This window comes from Abrus precatorius, unplaced genomic scaffold (genome assembly GCF_003935025.1).
Source record: "Abrus precatorius isolate BTA unplaced genomic scaffold, Abrus_2018 Scaffold3, whole genome shotgun sequence".
Taxonomy (NCBI): Eukaryota; Viridiplantae; Streptophyta; class Magnoliopsida; order Fabales; family Fabaceae; genus Abrus; species Abrus precatorius.
In genome coordinates this window covers 23,237,847-23,259,998 of record NW_020874373.1, presented here as the reverse complement: position 1 = coordinate 23,259,998, position 22,152 = coordinate 23,237,847, and the positions used below count along the sequence as shown (strand labels likewise).

At 35.7% G+C, this 22,152-nt stretch overlaps 1 protein-coding gene and 1 non-coding gene across 2 annotated transcripts; one reads left to right on the top strand and one right to left on the bottom strand.

Moving 5' to 3' along the window:
* The first annotated feature begins 398 nt into the window (after positions 1–398).
* Positions 399–505, top strand: LOC113864018. The gene has a single exon (XR_003504627.1). It is a non-coding gene; the product is annotated as a small nucleolar RNA R71 (small nucleolar RNA).
* A 16,059-nt stretch (positions 506–16,564) lies between these two features.
* LOC113863396 lies at positions 16,565–17,699 on the bottom strand. Its single transcript, XM_027496962.1, has one exon. It carries the CDS (start codon positions 17,618–17,620, stop codon positions 16,850–16,852), a length of 771 nt encoding a protein of 256 aa, XP_027352763.1. The 5' UTR covers positions 17,621–17,699; the 3' UTR covers positions 16,565–16,849.
* Between the last annotated feature and the right edge of the window lie 4,453 nt (positions 17,700–22,152).

The window sequence follows — 22,152 nt, the reverse complement described above, 5'->3', positions numbered from 1 at the left end:
AATTCACTTGCTCTTGTGTTTCACTTGTGGATGCCTCACATACACCATTTGCATGGTTTCCTCCACAAAAATCACAACTTAGCTGACTGGTGGGCATACTCCCTGTTTGCAGGTTGCTGATTTGTTGTGTTAAGGCAACTAATTGTTCTGAAAACATTTGATTTTGTAGCTGATTCTGTGCAAGAAAAGTTTCCAGAACCTTAGCTTCATGACCAGAATTTCTTCCTTGATTTCTTGAGTTTGAATTCTAATACATTGAAGATGCCATCATCTCAATAATTCTCTGAGCTTCTTCCAAGGACTTTGTATTTAATGAACCTCCAGCAGCAGCATCAACCATTGTTCTTGTTACTGCATTCATCCCATTATAAAAAGTCTCCAATTGCATCCAATCTGGAATACAATGATGTGGACACCTTCTAAGTAATTCTTTATATCTTTCCCAAGCTTCATACAATGATTCTCCTTCTTGCTGCACAAAGGATGTAATTTCTCCTCTCAACTTAGGAGCTTTGGATGAAGGGAAGTACTTAGTTAGAAACTTATTCACAAGTTCTATCCAGGTTGTGATGCTTCCTTGTGGTTGAGCTTGTAACCAACATTTTGCTCTATCTCTCAAGGAAAAAGGAAATAGTCTTAATCTGATAGCTTCTTCACTAACTTCATTCATTCTTATAGTGTCACATAGCTGCAGAAAATTTGAAATATGCAAGTTAGGATCATCAGAATTTCCTCCAGAAAACTGATCCTGTTGGACTAAATGTAGTAGGGCAGGTTTAATCTCAAAATGGTTGGCTTGAATAGTTGGCCTAATTATAGAAGAGTTAAAACCTTGCATGTTAGGAATAGCATAGTCCCCTAATGTTCTAATTTTGTTCTGCTCTGCCATTTCTCTTGCTGGATTTGGTTGTCTCAAGGGTGTAGATGTTCTTTTCACTCTAGGATTACTCTGAGATTCTGGAGAATGGACAGCTTCTAACTCACTATCACTCCCTATGGCTTTTTCTGCTCTAGACTCTTTTCTCAATCTTCTCAAAGTTATGTCTATGTCAGGATCAAAGACCAGAATTGATTTATTCTTGTTTTTACCACGCATATACAAATCAGTTTGAAGCAAAACTAGACTACAATTGATATTCAGAAATGTACAACAGAATTCATGCAAAATCTATTAGTAAAAGCATATAGAAACTTAAATCTAGCAGTTGCAAAATTGTAAAATCATGTAAAAACATATGCAGAATGGCAATTACAAATATGAAGAACAATGAAAACTGAAATTATGCAGATAAACAAGGATGTAAAAATTCTATGAGCAGACAGAAATATTATGAAGAATATTACATAAGGTGCAGTAAAATTATGCAGAAGCAATTTGAAAGCAAAGCCACAAAATAAATGCTCAATCTAGTTACTTTTCTACTACTAATGATATTGAAATGCAAAATTCCCCGGCAACGGCGCCAAAAACTTATTGTTAGCAATCTACACTAGCAAGTGCACTAGGATTGCAGCAAGTGATGAGTAAATTTAAGATCCAAATATCGTCTCCACAGTGAATTTAGATTCAAGTATCACTTCATAGAATTATAACCATTCAAGCTTTTCGAAATTGTAAGCAGAGTGGTAACATGTAATAACAGCAAACTAGAACAATTAGAAGTAAAATGAACTTGCAGAAAACAGAATAATGAACACACAGTTATGTGATAACAGAGGAAGAAACCATAGCTAGGGAATTGCTTCACCAAAACTCCAATGTTTAATCAATAAAGTTCTGAATTAACAAGCAATTGGAAAGAATGACAATCAGTTTCACATTATACTATTCAGAGGTTAATTCCTTAACTCAGTGAACCTAACATTCAATTAAACCATTCTAATTCCTTAGATCTGATTCAATTCAATGTTGCTTTAAGTGTAAGAAACCAAAAGATTGCAAGATCAAAGTTTCTTATCCCTAAGAAAACTAAAATCTCGGTGATTGGTTCAGATCTGAAGAACAAATTCAATTTCCATTGACAAAGGTTCCTCTGAATTTAGTTAATCAAATTTCCATTCAATTTCCACGTGAAGTTCAGAATCAATCACTCAATCTATTCCAAAGCTTGAAATTCAGAAACACCATGGAAGCTTGCTTCACTCCAATTCCTCTTCGTGAAGCTCCAAGATTCGAATCCCCACTCCTCTCTCTCACTTTCTCTAACAAGAAGCTAACTAAAAAAACTGAAAATGAACAAAATCCCCTATTTCCGGATCGTTTCTGGTATTTATAAAATTTCTCAGATTTTCACGTTATCACTTTTATGAGAAATAGTAGTTACGCAGAGAGTTTTTGATTGCGCGTTAACACTTTTCCCAGAAATAGTGGCCACGCGCATTTTCCTGATATTGAGAGCTCTCTAGAACTATCACTCTTGATGATAAAAGTGACAACGCAGAGCCAAGGTAGTTGCGCGTTATCACTATTGTTGATAAAAGTGACTACGCGCAACTTGCCAAGTTGAAGACTCTCTGGAACGATCACTTTTGATGACAATAGTGGTTACGCAGAGCTTTCTTGATATTTTGCCTCTCTGGAACTATCACTTTTAATGATAAAAGTGGTAACGCCCAGGCATCACTTCTTCTTTGAGCTCTGAAGTGATCACTTTCACTAACAATAGTGATCACGCCCAGTCTGCAATTTCTTATTCTTGTGTTTTTGGAGTCCAGACTTGCTTCTTTCCTCTTCCTTATCATCAAACCTCCATGGATATGATCCTTGCTCAATTTATTCCTTCAAAAACAAGATTGAAAACTTAATTCCTAAGCAAAAATTTCACAATTGCTAAAATAACTACATATGTAAACAAACTTCAATTCCTTCTCTTTTTCTGAGTTTTCCTGCTTTCTTTATATATTTTTCTTATCATTTGTGTTTGAATTATGCTAAAATATCAGTCAAAATATGGAATCATCAGCGGGAGTTTCTAAACTTGGTGCAAGGAAACTCATCAGTCTATGAGTATGCAATACAGTTTGAGCGGCTCTACAGATTTTATTCTCACCCGACCTCGGAGGAGTGGAGATGTCAGAGGTTTTCAGACGGGTTGAGAACTGACTTAAAGAGGATTTTAATCCCACTTAGGATCACAGAATTTGCTGACTTGGTGGATCAAGCCACCATTATAGAGAGTCTTAATGCAGAGGATGTTGGTGGAGTTGGAAAGACTCAATCTAGTAGAGTTGCTAGTAGCTATGGTAATGGAAGTAAGGGTGCTAAGAAGGGCCCCTACAGTCGGTCGCTACGCCAACAGCAATCTCGACCATCTCAGTCGAGAGGATCGGCAGCATCAGCCCCGGTGCCAATAGAGACTACTACTTCTGCATTTCAGCCTAGGGAAGCAACTTCTTCTGCTCTTAGAGTCTCAATGCTGCAGATTGTCAGATGTTTCAGGTGTGGTGGGCCACACTACCTGAGTCAGTGCCCACAGACTGATGTCAGAGTTTGCTTCTCATGCCAGCAGCCAGGGCATCTTGCTAGGGACTGGCCTACGCCTAGTGGGGCAGTTTCGTCTTCTGCTAGCGCCTTGCACGCTGTGAGACCTAAAGCGACTAGGGCTTCAACGACAACCAGATCGAGAGCAGAGGGACGTATATTCACTACTTCTGCATCAGAGGCAGCTCAAGCAACGGATCTTGTTCAGGGGACAGTGGTAGTGGCAGGTACTTCTCTTTCTGTATTGTTTGATTCTGGAGCCACGCACTCTTTTATTGTGGACCTTTGTGTGAGAACCTTAGGGTTACCAGTGAGCGATCTAGGATGTGAATTGGTAGTATCGACACCTACTTTAAGTTCGATTAAGACTTCGAGGGTTTATGTTAGGTGCCCTATAGTAATTGAGGGACGAAAGTACAAAGTAAATCTTATTTGTATTCCGATGTCAGGGTTAGATGTAATCCTGGGTATGGATTGGCTAGCTGCCAATCGTGTGCTAATTGATTGTGGCCGGAGGTGTTTAGTCTTTCCTAAGCAGCAAGGCTGTGTGGAATTGATTTCTACTCGCCAAGTAGAAACATCCTTAGGTGAAGGAGTATCTTGTTTTGTTTTGCTGGGCGTTATGAATGTAGAAGTGGAGCAAAGCCTTCAGTCAATACCAGTAGTACGGGAATTCCCTGAGATTTTCCCAAAGGATATTCCTGGAATACCTCCACGTAGAGAGGTGGAGTTTGCTATAGATTTGATTCATGGAGCTGAGCCAGTGTCTGTAGCACCTTATAGAATGGCGCCGAAGGAGTTGATGGAGCTTAAGGAGCAGATCGAGGATCTAATGCGGAAATAGATGATTAGGCCGAGTGTATCACCTTGGGGAGCACCAGTTCTCTTAGTGAAAAAGAAGGACGGCAGTTCTAGATTATGTGTTGATTATCGCAAGTTAAATAAGTTGAGAATTAAGAATAAGTACCCGTTGCCGCGAATCGATGATTTAATGGACCAGCTGAGAGGTGCTAAGGTATTCTCTAAGATTGATTTGAAGTCTGGGTACCATCAGATCCGAGTGAAGTATGAAGATATTCCTAAGACTGCTTTTCGCACTAGATATGGCCATTATGAGTATATAGTGATGCCCTTTGGAGTCACGAATGCTCCAGCTGTGTTTATGGACTACATGAATCGGATCTTTAGACCTTTCCTGGATCGATTTGTGGTAGTCTTTATTGATGATATTTTAATTTATTCTAGTTCGTCAGAAGAACATGAAGAGCATTTGAGGATTGTACTTAGTGTTTTAAGGGAGAAACAGTTGTATGCTAAATTGTCTAAGTGTGAGTTTTGGCTAGAGGAAGTGAAGTTCCTTGGTCATGTTATTTCAGCTAAAGGAATTGCAATTGATCCTTCCAAAGTTGAAGCGGTGTTACAGTGGGAAAGGCTTAAGACAGCCACAGAGATTCGTAGTTTTGTGGGCTTAGCAGGGTACTACCAGAGATTTATAGAGGGATTTGCGAAGATAGCTCCACCATTAATACGGTTAACTCGCCGTGATCAACGCTTTGTATGGACTGAGGAATGTGAACAAAGCTTTAATGAGTTGAAGCAGAGACTAACTTCCTCACCAGTGTTGATTCTCCCTGATACTAGTCGACCGTTTGAGGTGTACTGTGATACTTCCCATCAAGGATTGGGATGTGTGTTAATGCAGGATAAGAGAGTGGTAGCTTATGCATCTCGCCAATTGCGAACTCATGAGCGAAATTACCCGATTCATGATCTTGAGTTAGCTGCTATGGTCTTTGCTCTGAAGGTGTGGCGGCACTATCTTTATGGAGCTCAGTTTGATGTGTATAGTGATCACAAGAGTCTGAAGTATTTATTTGATCAGCGAGAGTTAAATATGAGGCAGAGACGTTGGGTGGAATTCCTTAAGGATTATGATTTTCAGCTCCAATACCATCCAGGAAAAGCTAACGTGGTGGCCGATGCATTAAGTAGGAATGTGGTTCAGGCATTTTCCTTAAGAGTTAGTGAAACTCTTTTGGTAGAACAATTCCAAGACCTGAACATACATGTAGACTTATCACCTGAAAAGATTAGTTGTAGCCGAATTGTGGTGACTAATAATTTCTTACAGGAAATTAAAGCCAAACAACTGTGGGATCCGATGTTATGTCGGATTGTATTTCTCTTAGGGACAGATAAGACAAAGGGTTTTAGTAAAGGTGCTGATGGTATTCTCAAATGCCAAGGTCGAGTTTGTGTCCATAGAAATACTGAATTAAAGAGAGCAATTCTAGAAGAAGGACATAAGGGTAGTCTCAACATTCATCCTGGTGTTACCAAGATGTATCAAGATTTAAAGCAGATGTTTTGGTGGCCAGGCATGAAGCGAGAGATAGCTGAATTTGTTAAAGCTTGTTTGACTTGCCAGAAGGCAAAGGCGGAGCACCAGAGCCCTCCAAGAGAGTTGCAAACGATGGAAATTCTAGAGTGGAAGTGGGACCATGTGACTATGGACTTTGTGTCCCATCTACCTAGAATAGTTAAAAATCATGATGCCGTGTGGGTCATAGTTGATAGGCTAACCAAGAGTGCACATTTCTTGCCAATTAACATGACCTTTAGCTTGGAGAAATTAGCAAAATTATACATTAGAGAGATTGTCAGGTTACATGGAGTACCTTCTAGTATTATCTCTGATAGGGATCCTCGATTCACTTCCTAATTTTGGCAGAGTTTCCAAGAAGCTATGGGCACACAGTTGAGGTTGAGTTCTGCATATCATCCGCAGACAGATGGTCAATCTGAGCGTACTATTCAGACCTTAGAGGACCTATTGCAGACTTGTATTGTAGAGCAGAAGAGTAATTGGGAGGATATGCTTCCTTTGGTAGAATTCACTTATAATAATAGCTACCATTCGACTATAGATATGGCACCATTTGAAGCTCTGTATGGCAGAAGGTGTAGAACCCCTATCTGTTGGTTCCAAGATGGAGTACATTTGATGGTTGGACCTGAAATGCTGCAAGAAACTAAGGAGAAAGTTGAACTTATTAGAGAAAAGCTGAGAGCTACCCAGAGTCGACAGAAATCTTATGCTGACCGACACAGAAGATCCCTAAAATTTGAGGTTGGTGATCACGTATTCCTGAGAGTATCACACACTACAGGTGTGGGGCGAGCCTTAAGAGCTAAGAAGTTAACACCTAAATTCATAGGACCATATCAGATATTACATCGTAGAGGACCAGTAGCCTATGAATTAGCGCTACCACCTCAGTTGTCTGGAATACATAATGTTTTTCATGTGTCGCAGTTAAGGAAGTATGTTCCAGATTCGTCTCATGTAATCGAGCCTGATGTTGTGGAGTTAAGAGATGATTTGTCTATGGAGGTTCCAGCTGCTCGTATTGAGAAAAATAGAGTTAAGGAACTTAGAGGCAAGTCTATTCGGTTAGTAAAGGTTGTTTGGGACCCAGTAACTGGTGATGCCACATGGGAGTTAGAGGGAAGAATGAGAAAGTTGTACCCTCATCTTTTCTCTGAGTGATGAAATTTTCAAGGACGAAAATTTATTTTCGGGGGGAGAATTGTCAGGCTAGTGATTTATTATTGAGTAATCTATAATATTTTATACTTGTTCAATGTTAATTGAAGGATTATTTGGTATTGGAATAGATTTAGATGGAGTTTGAAATTATTTAAAAAAAAAAAAAAAGTGAACAGTACCGTATGAACAGTGTCAGATGAACAGTAAAACCGCTTATGAACAGTGCAAACCGCGTATGTACAGTGACTGTTGATGTCATCAGTGACGTCATGGCTGACGTCACATACGCGTACAGTACGCGTGCACAATATTTTCTGGTGTGAATAGTGCCCTGAACAGTGTTTCCGGCGATTAACAGTAAATTTTGGCGGTGAACAGTGTTTCACACGAAATTTTCATTTCTTCACCCCTATCAAAGGTTCTAAGGCCAAATACCACCATTTCTCTCATACTAAACCCTCCTAAACTTAAATTTCTCGCCAGATCTGGGATTCTACGTCTATTCTGAAGGATTTGAAGTAAGTTTCTTTAAGTTTGAAGCTAGATTTACCTTCCGTTTCTCTTCTCCTTCTCTTTCTCATAGAAGTTCATGGTGTTCTTAGGAGAAATTTTGTTCTAAAGCCGAATCTTCGGTGAATCTTGCATTAAAACAAGTAATATTCGGTAGATCTAGTGTGAATCACCTTTCTGAGGTAAGGGGAGTTTACTTTAACTTATGAACTACGTTTTGAACGGTTTGATATGCTATTTCAAGATGTTTTGATATGATTTTGTTAGATCTATTGAATAAAAGCTATTTTCTAAGTTGTAACTGCTGTTAATTGATTTAAAATGTTGAGATTTTGGCTGATCTATCTTAAACTTGCCTTAGCTGAGCTGTTAAAATAATTTTGGCGGTGTGCATCATGCTGAGATATATGTTTTGCATCATTATAGAGCCGAGTTACATGTTTAGGTAGGTAGATGTGTAACGGTAAGTTCATGCTGAGCTGCTGTGCTGTGCTGTCTGGATCCAGATACCGGAATGGGTCGCTCCCGGACTGGCTCGGTTCCTTCTGGATTACTTAGGCTGTGAAACCAGTTGGAAACCGTTTTCATGTTGTGCATTAGATGGGCTGGAAATGCATGGGGCTATTGCTGTGAGAAATATTTTGCTTTATATATATGATTTTATTTTATTTTTGTAAGCTCACCCTTGCATTTCTTTCTATGTCGTTGTGTGCGTGTGTATTGTGATGATCGTACGGTGGTACATGAGCAGATGTAGCAGGTGTTGCATCTACTTCACAGGCTGAGGGGCCAGTGAAGAAATGTTATAAGCTGGAGTTGAGTAATATTTCATCAAAGTCCTTTTTCCCTTATATTTTGAGACCTCATGTAGAGGGAACTATATAGTACAATTTTGGGTATTTTGAATATTATGAACTAAATGTAATATTATGTTGTTCTGTTGGATATTTGTTGTAAGAAACTTTGTTTTATTTTAATTGAGAAGAGAATTTCATACTTATATTCTCTATTATTTATTTATCTTAAATAAGTATGTGATGTACAAACAATGTTCTCGGTTCCTTACAAAAAGGGGTCGTGACACAGTGTCCTAATTTCATGCTCTTTGTCACGCAACAATGGTCAACTTTTACAAAATAAAAACTAATTTCATGTTCAAACAAACACAACAGCACTAACTTGCTAGAATGAACGAAGTTCCACTAATTTGTCACAGTTTAGCTGAAGCAAGTATGGAGGATAGACCTTTGTAACTGCTCAACATCAATAATACAAGTGCATTTCAGTGAACAAAGAGAATGAGAGAGTGCGAATGTCCAGACATTGCCAGAAAACCAAGAAACGATTATGAATATACCTTAAATTTGCGAATGCGATGTCAAGTGTGCTTGTTCTTCTGCAAAAATTTCTCACAAAACACTGAACACAGACAAATTTGAAGTACAGAGACTTGGCGGGGCGACAGGGATAACCAGATTAGAGCTTAAGGTTTAATTTAAAAATACAACATCTGAGAGCGGTTAAGAAATAACCGTTCTCTAATCTACACCTTTCAGAGCGGTTATTTAACAACCACTCTCTAAAATACAATTATGAGAGCAGTTCCATCTGAACCGCTCTCAAAAGTACATATTAGAGAGCTAGAACCACTCTCAAAAGTAAAATATTTCTAACAATGTTTATATGGTTAGAACTTTAAGACTCAGGTTCTTCTTTGTTTAAAAATTTTCTTTCGATGAGTTTCAAATGTTTCTAAAATATGGTTAAACAAATTTCTAACAAAAGAGAGAATAGCAAAGTATTGGTAAGATTCTTTTTCAACTTTTGTATTCGATTACAATAGTCATGCACTTAATTATAATTATTTCTTTTGGCATAATTTAGAAGCTAACACTTGGGTAATCGATAACATTTGTTATGCAATTGATTATGACTCATTAAACATCAACGGTTGATAATTGATTATATATTTCTTTTTTAAACTGTGATTTTATATATAGTATAGTTGATTATTGGATCTTGTAATTGATTACAATGCAGTTGAACGCACAAGACGACTAGTTTTTTTAAAAGTAATATTTTTTAGGATAAATTTTGTCCAAGACGCGAACGTTGTTATGCCTTATAAATACTTATTGAATGATAAATTTAGAATAAGAAAAACTTAGAGCTTGTTTGTTTTCTCTTTTTAAATAGAGTTTTTAGTTTTTAAAATTAAAAAATAGAAAAATTTGCTTGTTAATGTAAATTTTAAAAACTATTTTTGAAAATTAATTTTTGTTTTCAGTTTTTAAAACTGAAAAACAGAATTGCTATTTAGGTTTTTTTGTTTTTATTTTTCTGTTTTTCTTTCTAAAACTAACAAAAGTCTAACTAAAAATGGTTTTAAAAACTAAATTATCAAACAAAATTTATTTTATTTTATTTTTCTAAAAACAGTTTTATAAATTTATTTTAAAATCCAATTTTTAAAATTAAAAATCAAAACTAAATCAAACAAACCCTTAGTATCAATTTCTCATCAAGTTTTGGGGCCAAAATGATTTATCTCTTGAAAACTTTCTATTGCTTCAATTTGCCACATATAGTCTAAATAGAGTTATTTTCAAGTTGTTCTTTCATGGTAAGGATTTGTAAGAGAAAAAGGCATCTCTTAATGGTTATAAAAAGGGTGAGGTGTTCCTTTTGTTCTAAAGTGAAGATTCTCACAAGTGTGCGTGCTCAAAGAATTGTAAAAGGTTTCCAAACACCTTGAAGAATTTGAGAATAATGAAAAATCCTAAGCAGTTCCTTGGGGACTAGATGTAGGCTACAAAGAGTGACTGAACCAAGATAAACCTGTGTTTGCATTTCTCTTCCTTAACTATTTATATTGTTGCGAGTTTGATTCATTGTCTTATTTATATGTATAAATTTATCTTCTTCATTAACTTACATTGAATTACTCATATCTACACTTAGAATTTCCTTAATCTCATATGTCAACAAAGATTTTAATAGAGAGATCTTTGCAAAAAGAAAGTGAAATTTTCAGAATTCAATTCACCACTCCTCCTCTTTTAAGTTCTTGAGGCCATTTGGTAACTAGTGGTATCGGAGCTTAATTCTCGCAAAGGCTTAACGATTTCAAGAAAATATACCCTCATTGAAATTCTTTGAAGGTGCTTCTTAGAGATATATTGGAATACTAGCGAGGTAATTTTTTTTAAGCTATTGATTTATACGTGTTGGATACCATAGAAAAAAGGTCCATTTGTTCCAATGAATATAGTTAAAAGAAAGAATGCTTAAAAACCGAGTGAATGGATTGGTGAAAATAAAAAAAAAGTTCAACATAATCTAAAACAAAGAATATCATTAATTTTGCACTAGGATATATGGTGAATTCTTTGGTGTATCAAATTGCTAGGCAACCTAAGAAAGATGGAAAACTTTAGAGGCTACACATGAGGATACTAGCGAAGTTAAAAGGGCTAGAATTAATAATTGTTATACACCAATATGCAAAAAAGATGTACACACATTGTTGATGTGTTATTTTTGAGTTATCTAAATTATAAGTGTAAGCATCTATAACAAATTCATCAATCATTTTAATGAATATAGAAAGATATCATTGCCATGCAGATTGAGCCAAATTATTAACACTACTTTCTTGAAGCTCTAATTGAGCTAAAAAGATAGAAATGTATCAAGTATTAAAGAAAACTAATTAAAATGTAATTAATAATTGAAGAAATAATTATTTAAAAGTCAAATACAAAATAACACTAATGATGAAGAATAATAAAGAACAAATGAATTAAAAGATACAAAACAACATGATTAAACAATCACATAAACAAAGAATGAATAGGAAATCAGATATATCTTATTTCATGTAAAATAAATGTATGATTCAATGTTCACACAAATATTTATATTGTTGCGAGTTTGATTCACGGTCTTGTTTATCTATATACATTTATCTTCTTCAATAAATTGCATCAAATTACTCGTTGACAAAGAAGTTAATATAGGAGAGTTTTACAAAAAGAAAGTGAAAATTTTAGAAGTCAAATCTTCCCGCCCCCTCCCTTTGAGTTCTTGTTACTTGGTAACACAAGCTCTTAAAGCACCCCCTTCACCAATAATCTTGAGGGTAGGAGATAATTGTAATTTGTTGTGGAAAAGAAAGAATATTGAAAAAGGCTAACAACGGTTAGCAAATAGAATAAGAAGATTTTATTCTTATTCAGTATCTTATGTCATAATGCAAATAGCCAAAAAGATCTAAGTAATAGGAGTTTTATTTAAAACATTAGACATTTTGTTCTTGGGAAGGCGATGATGCTTGTTACTTATCCAACTTTCATGCTATAAAACGAAAGCCATGCTGCTCGCCACTAACAGTAAAACTTGGAGGAGTTAAGGGATTTAATAAAAATTTGCTGACTTTTCAGCAGATCATGACATTGATACAAGAGAAAATAAAATTATGATTAAAGCAAGGATGAAATATAGGTAATATTTTGAAACTAATTTATGTTACAACTGAACAGAAGCAGGGGTAGATGGCAAGTATACTCTAGCAGACAAGCATTTTTCACAAGTAATGCTGCAATGGCAAATGTCTATAATCCTTGCAGTTGACATCTAATTTTCCAAGACAATCATGTAAGACTCCAAACTGGAGGATATTATTTCTAAAATTTGAAGTATAATAACTCATAACAAGAATTCAACTTGGGAAAAGAACAGTTATTAGATAAATGCCCATAAGTTAGAACCTTAGTAAAGAGCTTTTATAATTTTCAGGATAAAGCTGCATCGTTCACGTGGATATTAGAAAAAGAAAAAACAAGAAGTACAAACAATAGCGTGTGAAGAGTTGGGTCAATAAAGGCAGGCTCATACATTGATACACACGTAAAAGCAAATGGAACAACAAAGTGGCTCTCAAATCACATGCAACAGAAAGATTCAGCCACCTTAATTTTTCAACTAGCATTCTGTCACCATGGAGACGCATATTAAAACCAAATCCCCCTTCTCTCTCATTCTCTTACTCTCACCGTCATTCAAATATAATCACATAAAACTATAGTCAACTACATTTTTCAGGATAAATAATTCCATTCATTATTTATTCTAGTGTTATCATTCTGTCACCAAATTCGTCGTATATAACCTTCGAGGAGCATAATGTTGGGTTCATTTTATATTTCTATTTTATAGTACTATTATAAAGATCAAGGTCAACATTTTCAGATCACAAGCATCAAAAAGCATGACATTTCTCTTCTTTCATCCCTTTGCACAACAGACCGAGGAAAAAAAGGAAATGGAAATAACTTGGCTGCTTATGGTTCTTTCTTTTTCTTTAGAGGAGTGGACAGCAGCAATCATTCACACAAGCATTCCCTTCCTTTCATCATCATAAATGTATTCCTTCTGTTCCAATTGCTCAACGTTGAAGAAATTGCAAAATCACCAAACACCACATTGTAACAATGAAGTACTTTGTCATCCCTTTAGTTAACGAAATCTGATGATGACTTTTATTAAACCCAAGCTTCATCATCTGTCACAGTATGCCAGAATGTTTTATCATTGCCAATACTTTTGTTCTTTTATGCCTGCAACTCTCAAGCATAGCCAGTGATCCAAATTACTGAACAGCGGGCATGAGTAGTTATTTTTAGCTCCTTATAATATCTAGATAATGATTTTGCAGCTAAATTGCATCAATCAAAAAACACTTAACAATATGATAGCAGACCAATATTAAATAAAGTGTATACAAGGCAAAATAGGAATAAGGTAGGAGACCAGAACTTAACTAACGGAATTAGTGAAGACTGATCAGTAACTAACTAAAGTAGCTAGGACATGTCATTAATAGAATAAGGGGATATAAAAGGAAGGGGAGTGAAAAAAAGGAAAGGTTTTTGGTTTTGCAATTGGTTAAGGGAGAGGATTCGGGATCTCTAGAGTATCGTGTGCACATTGTATTGTTTCTACCTCCTAGTCACATTGACTAGAGGGAGTTATTGTGAATAATACATATATTTTTCTTTCTTTCTCCTACTATACTGGACCAGTTTTATCACAATAATTCTTTTTTGTAATTAAATACCTTCATTAATCAACAAAGGGAACATTTTAAAGTTCCAAACGTCTCACAAATTTGAGGCTATTTGATAGAATTGGTGCACAAAGGAAAGAAAAAGATTGAATTGTATTTCTGAGAATGAACAAGAACACAGTCCAGTACCCAATATAGGTGCAGACTGCTATCATACAATGCTAGAAATATTCGAGAGGTCCTGGCTACTCTCCTACACAAGTTTTTCCACTCACAAAAGACACCTCAATTCTCCTAACTCTGACATTTATAATAACCATCCCTAGTAACTGCCTCCTAAGCTAACTGATTGTTGCACTCATGGTAGTTAAAATCAAGATTCTACGTAGGATCGGAGGAGGAGTGTAAGATCGTAACACGGATCGTAAGATCTTACAAAATTAGATAAATATATATAAAATAGTATAATATATAAAAATAAAGGAAGATAAACAGAGAAAAATGAGAGAAGGAAACCACCCTTAACTCAAAACAAAATTAGGGACACATGCCCAATAAAAATAGAGACAAAGAAGAGAAAGAAAAGATAGATTAGGTAATGTAATACGATGCAAAGACTATTTTATCCTTAAAAAAATTTAAAACAGAATCATTTTAAGGGCAAAAAGGGAAAGTTATATTATTTTAAAAAGGAAACACTAAAATCTGCCTCATTCAAGGGATAGAAAGGAAAAGTCGACACTTTTGCTCCGGTGGCACTGTTGATGGCTGTAAATATAGCTGCGATGGTCACCACAGTAAAACATTCCGCTATGACAAGTAGGTTGTGGAGAGCAGAGTCGCAAGAGCAGATTTTGTCACTAGAGTGTAAGCTATAGGGATTGCAGAGCATAGGAACGAAATCGTAGATCAAAGGAACGGTTTAGGGATCGCAGAACAAAATCAATTTTAGGGTTTCAAGCAAACCGGGTCGCGGGTTATTGGGTTAAAAAGCACATGGGATCGTCCGTGCTTACCGGTTTTACTTTCTGGCACGCGATCCCACCCGATCTGGCTAAATCACGATCCTGGCACCGAGCTAGCACGGAGAGGGAGTTGGAGATTGTAAAATCGCACGATTTTATGATCCGGCATGCGATTTTGACTACCATGGTTGCACTAACTTGGGCCTTGACATTAACTGGCCCACTCTTCCTTTTCCTAGAATAAACTCTTTTTATGATGGGCTTATTGCTATCACTATCACTGTTGATTCAGTGTCCTAGCAAATAGCCAAGCATTCAATCAGACCTATTCATATTGTCATACCAAACCATAGCAGCAGTCTTCAGGCTACATTTGTAAAATGTGCCAGAATAAATTTTGGACAACACGGAAAAGTTGGTTGCGGTGAAATGTTGATGGTGATGTCTTGTATCAAATCTCACTGTTAATGTCATTGATTGATCCACTACTGAAAATCTTAACATGGTGAGACAACACAGTAGCAAACAAACACTCAATTTTCTCATTAAGATAGTCAATAACAAGATAGGGGTAAAATAATTTAGATTATCTAGTTTTGGAGACCTTGAGTTAATATCAGCAAATTGCCTCACGCAAAGATTCGATGCTAAGCAGTACCCGAGGTTTGAAGAAGTGATCGATGCTGAAACATTCTTGAAAAGGTCAAAATTCTAATGAGACCAAATGTTTTGGCTGAATATGAACCACGAAATTTCAGAAAACTAAAGTGGCACAGTAATTGCCCTAAATTAAAGTCCTCCAATTGGAGGACTTTAAATTACAGTGAACATGGGAAGCCTCACAAAAGTTTTGGTTTGTTCTTTTTTCTTCTAAAACAAAACCACCTCTCAATGAGAGGAACCTCTGAAGAACAATAAACAAGGAATCTGTTTTACTGATTTGAAGAAACCAGCTTGGAATACCACTGTTCTTTTCAGTGACTCTATTTGCATAAAACTTACAAGTAGAAACATACCAGACATCATTTAGATCTCATTCAGCTGAGAAAACAAGACAGATACATCATGCTCAATTATCATTGACCTCATTTGAAATAATTATCCACAAAGGTTAAACTGTAAGATAAAGGGACAAATGATTCTATATCACATTTCTATCTGCCATAAAGATCTAGCAACCCACTCTGAAACACACTTTTCACCATTAGATAAAATTCATGTGGGTCTGACAAAATAGGAAATGGTACAAATTAAATCAGGGGTTGGACCCACATCATTTAGTGAGACCCACTTGAATTTCACCCAGTTGTGGAAAGTGTGTTAGAAAGTGAGCTGTTTGCATTTCTCCAATACTAAATTCATGCAAACTGGACAACTTTAAACAACATAAGATCTAGGTCTGGGCCTGGCTGTGGTAAAGCCAGTGAAAGGAAATCAGCTATTATGAATATTTTGTATCGTGAAAACTCTATATTAATCAACAATCTAATTGACAAGATATAAATCACTCGACAGTATGTTGCAAGTGCATATTCTAAATGTGGACAATTATACAGTTTGTACAGTCCAAATTATCCTCACCTTTTTTGCCATTATGCAGAGGAGAGGCATGTTTTGATTCACAGAAATGCATTCTGGCTTTAGATTTTCTCAATTAAGGCTTATGATTATTTATTAAAAAATCATAGAATTGCATAGCTTTTACTTTGCTATTGCAGAAATTTCCCACGTAGCTGTCACCAGGATCCTCAGCAATGAATAAAATTCATTCAGTTCACCAATTAGTCATGGTAAAATAATGGTCTAGAAACAATAGAATCCATCCAAAATCATCTGAAATGAATAATCTGCTTCCCACAGTTCAGAAATCAGAAACAGATTTCCAATATTTCAAAACATGTAAAACCAAATCTTAAAAAAATGTGTAAATCAAATTAAATATAATGATTGAAAAAATTGATCAACTTTGAGAAACCTATATTCTTAAAAAATTATGCATTGATTAACATCTTGGATATGTAAGTGCTTCAGATAACAAAGATGCTAGAAACATTCTTAAAACTTCTGGGACAAATTTGCAGTATATATATTCTCAATTCCTACTAGTTTATACATGTGCTGGAGACTCAGCTCATTTGTCCTACCATTGTTAAAACTCGGTAGAACTCCCCATCCTAATAAACCAACATTTTATAATTAAAGTTCGTCCTAATAAAGATAATAAGAAATTGCAAAGAAGCCTGAAATACCCTCCTTGGTGATGAAACAAATTCTGCTTAGTCTTTGTCAAGCTCCTTATAATACTTCAAAGCACTAAGCATGTCTCCCTCCAAGACCCTTATATGAGCAACAACCTTGGTGAAGAATCTAAGGGAATGCTTCACACTTGCATTTTCCCTCTCACATCTATCCATTGCCACCTTAATCCCCTTCAACAAGCACTTACATTCATCAACCATTTCCAGGTGCTCAAGCACACAATCATGATAGGCCTTTCGCTCTTTCTCCAATATCTCTTCAAATCCAATCTTGACAAACTCAAACCCCTCGCTGCTGCTATAAACCTCCGCTTTCAACACTTGCCAAGCTTCCTCATCCGCAGTTTTCGCTCTCTTGAAACTATGCACAATGGGGACTTTCTCCTCCAGCTTCAAGTGCAAAATGGATTGAATGTGACAATCTTTAAGCTCCATCTTCTCATCCAACGCCTCTTGAATGGAAAGCACTGAGGAGGGTGATGATGTTATTATTGGCTTGTTGACATACCTATTTTGGCAAAACCCCAGAAAGAGAAACGCTGAGGCTGCAGTTATGGTGAGAAAGGAGGAAACTTTGGAAAGGGGATTGAAGGATTGGTGCGATTTGGGGTCTGAGTGTTGGAGAGAGGGGTCAGAAGATGAAGCAACAATGGAAGACGTTGAAAGTGGCGATGATTGAGGGGGCGAGCGAAAGAGAGAGTAAGAGGTGGATGGGGTTAGGGAAGAACAGTAGTAGTGATATGATGGGTATAGAGGGTGGCGATGGTGGTGAAGAGTAAGAGCCTCCATACAAGGTGCTGTGGAATTGGCGTAGTCAATGACGCACTGATGGTGGCGCTTCAACGCACCCTTTCGCTCGATTACATCAAGGGATTTTATTTTCTTAATTTTTAGATTATTATCATTACTTCTTTGAAACGAAAATGATCAATTAAACAAAAATACAAAATGACCTTGCTGGTCCCCACCACCCTCTCTGCACATTTTACACAGGAAATAGCACTTAAAAGGTTGCAACAGGAGACATATAAAAGAACCTTAACATTGCACCCTCCAAGCCCCTTGTCCAAACTCACATATGTTAAAAAGGTAAATTTTTAAGGTGACTTTAAGATGCCCTTTCACACATGATATTATCATCACCTCTATAACAATTATAACTATTCACTTAAGAAAAATATAAATTATTTTTAAAAAATTTATGACACACTAACAAATATTTTGTTCAAATTTATTAAAAATTATATCCACATATTTTTTTTTATTTTTTGAAAATTTTTTAAAAAATATATTAATGTTTTTTATATAAAAATATTAAGAAATTTATTAAAATATATTTAATAAAATAATTTAGTAAAATAATATTAGGACACTTTAATTATTGTTTTAAGATATCAATTAGCAAGATTTTTTTTATACTCTTAAAAACAATTTAATAAAAAATATATATTTTATTTTATATTTAATAAAATATTATAAAAAAACTGCAAATCCTTTCCTCTAAACATTGTACCAACATTAAAGAAAAGAATAATAGTAATATGAATAGTAAAACACGTTGCAATATTTTTTTTTATCAAAATGTATTGATTTAAATATAATTTAATTTATATAAAACAATTAAATTTTAATTTTTTATATTTTTGTTTTAGTTCTCCTAATTTTTTAAAATAGTTTCTGATATTAATTTATAATAACATGATATGTTGTTGAGATATTCTTCCAAGATCCATCTCATTTTTATTTATAAACCAAAATTTACAACAAAGCTATTTGAACAATATACATATATCTTTCTCACACGCTTATACCCACGCACACGCGCACACACACACATAGCAAGATTTTTTTTATACTCAAGCGAGATTAGTCTTGCTTAAACAAAATAAGATAAGATCTCTTCAACTGTCCTCTCGCACAGGCGAGAAGCGACCTCGCTTAAGCAAAAAGTCAGAAAAAAAATAAGAACCTGAGCGCAGAATTACCTTCATTTTTCACTAGATAGTCTTCCTTTCTCATTTTCTCTCTGTTCTCTCACCTTCTTCCCTTAGAGAAAACCTTCTCAAAGCTGAGCTTCTTCCTAATCCAAGTGAGAACATCTACTTAGTACGGATCTAGGTGAGTTCTTGGGACTTGGTTTTCCTATTCTACTCTTTATTTCTTGATTTCTCTTCTCAAGGGTCTCTATTTTGTAATAATAAGGAGATATGAGATCCTTAAACTTTGTTTCTTTCACTAAGTGTAACACCTTATTTTTTGTTATTTATTAATTTTATTTGTATAATAATTATTGATGCATGTTGCTTGAAATTAGGGAAGTTTTAAATGTGTGAGTTGCAGGATTTCTCGCTATAGCAAAAAATTAGCGTCTAAAATCAAGCTCTCTAGAGCCCTCTTACTATAGTGAGGAGCTCTTGTTGTAGCTAGAAAGTCAGACAGCAAAGGCAAAAAAGTATCTGTTTTTTCGCTCCAGCGACAGAAGGTCTCGCTGTAGCAAGAATTGCCTCGCTGTAATGAAAATGTCACGAGCTAAGGGGTATTTAAAGGTTTCCAAGTTGAGAAACTTGGATTATAATCCAAGACACGACCCTTCCTTAACTTTTACCTTATTTACACTAATTTTTGTGAATATATTTTGCAATTCTGAGCATTTGAATAATTGTGCAGGAGATTCTAGACAAATTCTATGAATTTTTAACTCTGGGAAAGATATGAACTGAGAGTAATCACTCTCAGGTTCCATAGTGATCACTCCAGGGAGCTGATTCCAAAGGATAGGCCAAAGTAACCACTTTCAGAAGCAGCAGTGATCACTCCAGAAAGCCCCAGGATGAAGGACCCTGCGCATAACCACTTTCAGAAGTGAAAGTGATCACTCCAGGGAAGACTAAACTAGAACACTTTACGTGTGTTTGCTCTCATAAGTGAGAGTAAATATGCGCACCCAAAGTAACTACTATTATACACAAGAGTGATCACTACAGAAAGGGAAAAACATGAGGAATGCTGCGTGTGTTCACTCTTGTTTACAAGAGTGATCACTGTGAAGTGGCGTCATACTTAATATATATAGATTTTTGGGAATTAGGTTAACAATTTTTTACACACTTTTAAATTCTTTTGCCATTTTGGGGAACAGTTGCAAAGCTTAGGTCGTCCTTGGGTGACAGCTAAGGACCAATCCTAGGGTTTGATTCATAATTACTCTTCACTTTCCTTTAATTTTTACATTGATGTCATTGATTTTCTTTTGTTTTCATCTTAAATTTGTAAAACCTATCCTGATGGAGGGCTAAACTTTCTTGTAATCCTTAGTGAGTTTCATGGATTCTTGAATTCCTGGGTATGAATGTTAATATAATTCTCTTTTCCTTCATGAATTTATATTTCCCAACTCTTTGAATTGAATTAATGGTTGAATGAGAGGGACATTGCTTAATTAACCCTAATTCATTTTAATGAGATTCTTAACTTGGGTTGCTAAATTCTAAGTTAATTTCTAAGGTTGCTTAATCTTAGGAAAAGGAGTTGGAGTTCATTGAGTTTGCTTAAATTCGTATGGAGTTTCAAGGTTAATTCTCGCTTGTTGAGTTAATTTAATTCAGGGGAAGAGGAAAAGTATTGGATCTTAAGAGGAATAGGGATAGAATTATATGAACGAACTAAGGATTGCTACATTTCATTAATTGAACTCATTAATTTTATCACTTGCTTTTACATTAAATTTGGAATCACATAAAACCCCCCTTTTTAATTGCTTTTATACTGAATGTCTGTAACATGTTTAATGTATATTTTCAACCAAAGTCATTGGAGACAACCTAGGCTTGCATCCTAGACTACATAACAAATTTTGCATAGTTTGACGAGGATTGGCGATAAATCTTTATTCAAACAAAATCGTTCATCAAATTGGCGCCGTTGCTGGGGACTTTGGTGTTAATTTTGCATTGAACTTGTTAATTACTCCATTTTAGTGTTCTGTTTTTTATTTTTCTGCACTTTGTTCTATTTTTGCTGCATAATTCTATAGAAGTCTATAGAATTTGTGATTCTGTATTACATTTTCTTGCAGTAGTTTGCAATTTCTTTTTGTTTTTGCTGTTTAGTTTTAATGCTTCATTTTACTGCACTTAGAAATTAGTTTTCTGCATAATTGTTATCTGAATTTTCTGCATCTTTGTTATTTCATTTAGTTTACTTCTTTCCATTACTCTTAGTTAGTTTCTAGTGCATAACCAGATCAAATCATGGAGACTTATATCCACTTGATCTAGAGATTGACAGGACATTTCATAGTAGCATTAGAACACATAGGACTAGTTCTAAACATTTTGAGGAATCTTCATCTCCTTCATCTATCTATTCATCACCTCATTCTTTAGAATCTGAAATTGAAAAAATGGCTGTCAATGAAAAAATATTAAAGGAACTGGCTACACCGGATGTAACATATCAAACTTTATGCATACAGTATCCTAACATTGATGCTCCTTTTGTTCTAAAAACTGGACTAATACATTTGTTGCCAAGATTTCATGGTCTTGCAGGTGAGGATCCGCACAAACACCTCAAGGAGTTCCACATTATTTGTTCAACCATAAGGCCACAAAGTGTGCCTGAGGAGTATGTCAAATTAAAGGCTTTTCTATTCTCTCTGATGGATGCAGCCAAGGATTGGTTCTACTATCTCCCTCCAGGATCTATTGCCAGTTGGGACAACTTGAAGAGACTTTTCCTGAAGAAATTGTTTCCAGCATTAAGAGTTGTGTCCATAAGGAAGGAAATTTGTGGGATAAGGCAACTTGAAAGAGAAACCTTCTACGAATATTGGGAAAGGTTCAAGAGACTATGTGCTAGCTGCCCTCACCACCAAATTAGTGATCAATTGTTGATCCAATACTTCTATGAGGGACTGCACCCTCTGGACCGAAGCATGATAGACGCCGCAAGTGGAGAGGCGTTGGTAGATAAAACTCCAGTTGCAGCCCAGAATTTAATTGAGAATATAGCTGCCAACTCACAATAATTTGCAACAAGGTAGAACTCTTCTGTTACCAGAAATATAAGTGAAGTACAAGTCACTGAATCTAGTAAGCTAAAGCACAAGCTTGATGAATTGGCATCCATGGTAAAGCAATTAGCTTCCATGCAAAATAGTGTTGCTGCATCTTCACCTCCTCCACCATCCATTCCAGCTATGTTGTGTGGCATTTGCTTAGCTACAGACCATTACACTGATAGTTGTCCTACACTGCAAGAGTCTGATACTCTAGAAGGTAATCCTCAAGTCTATGCTGCAAACATTTACACTAATAAAC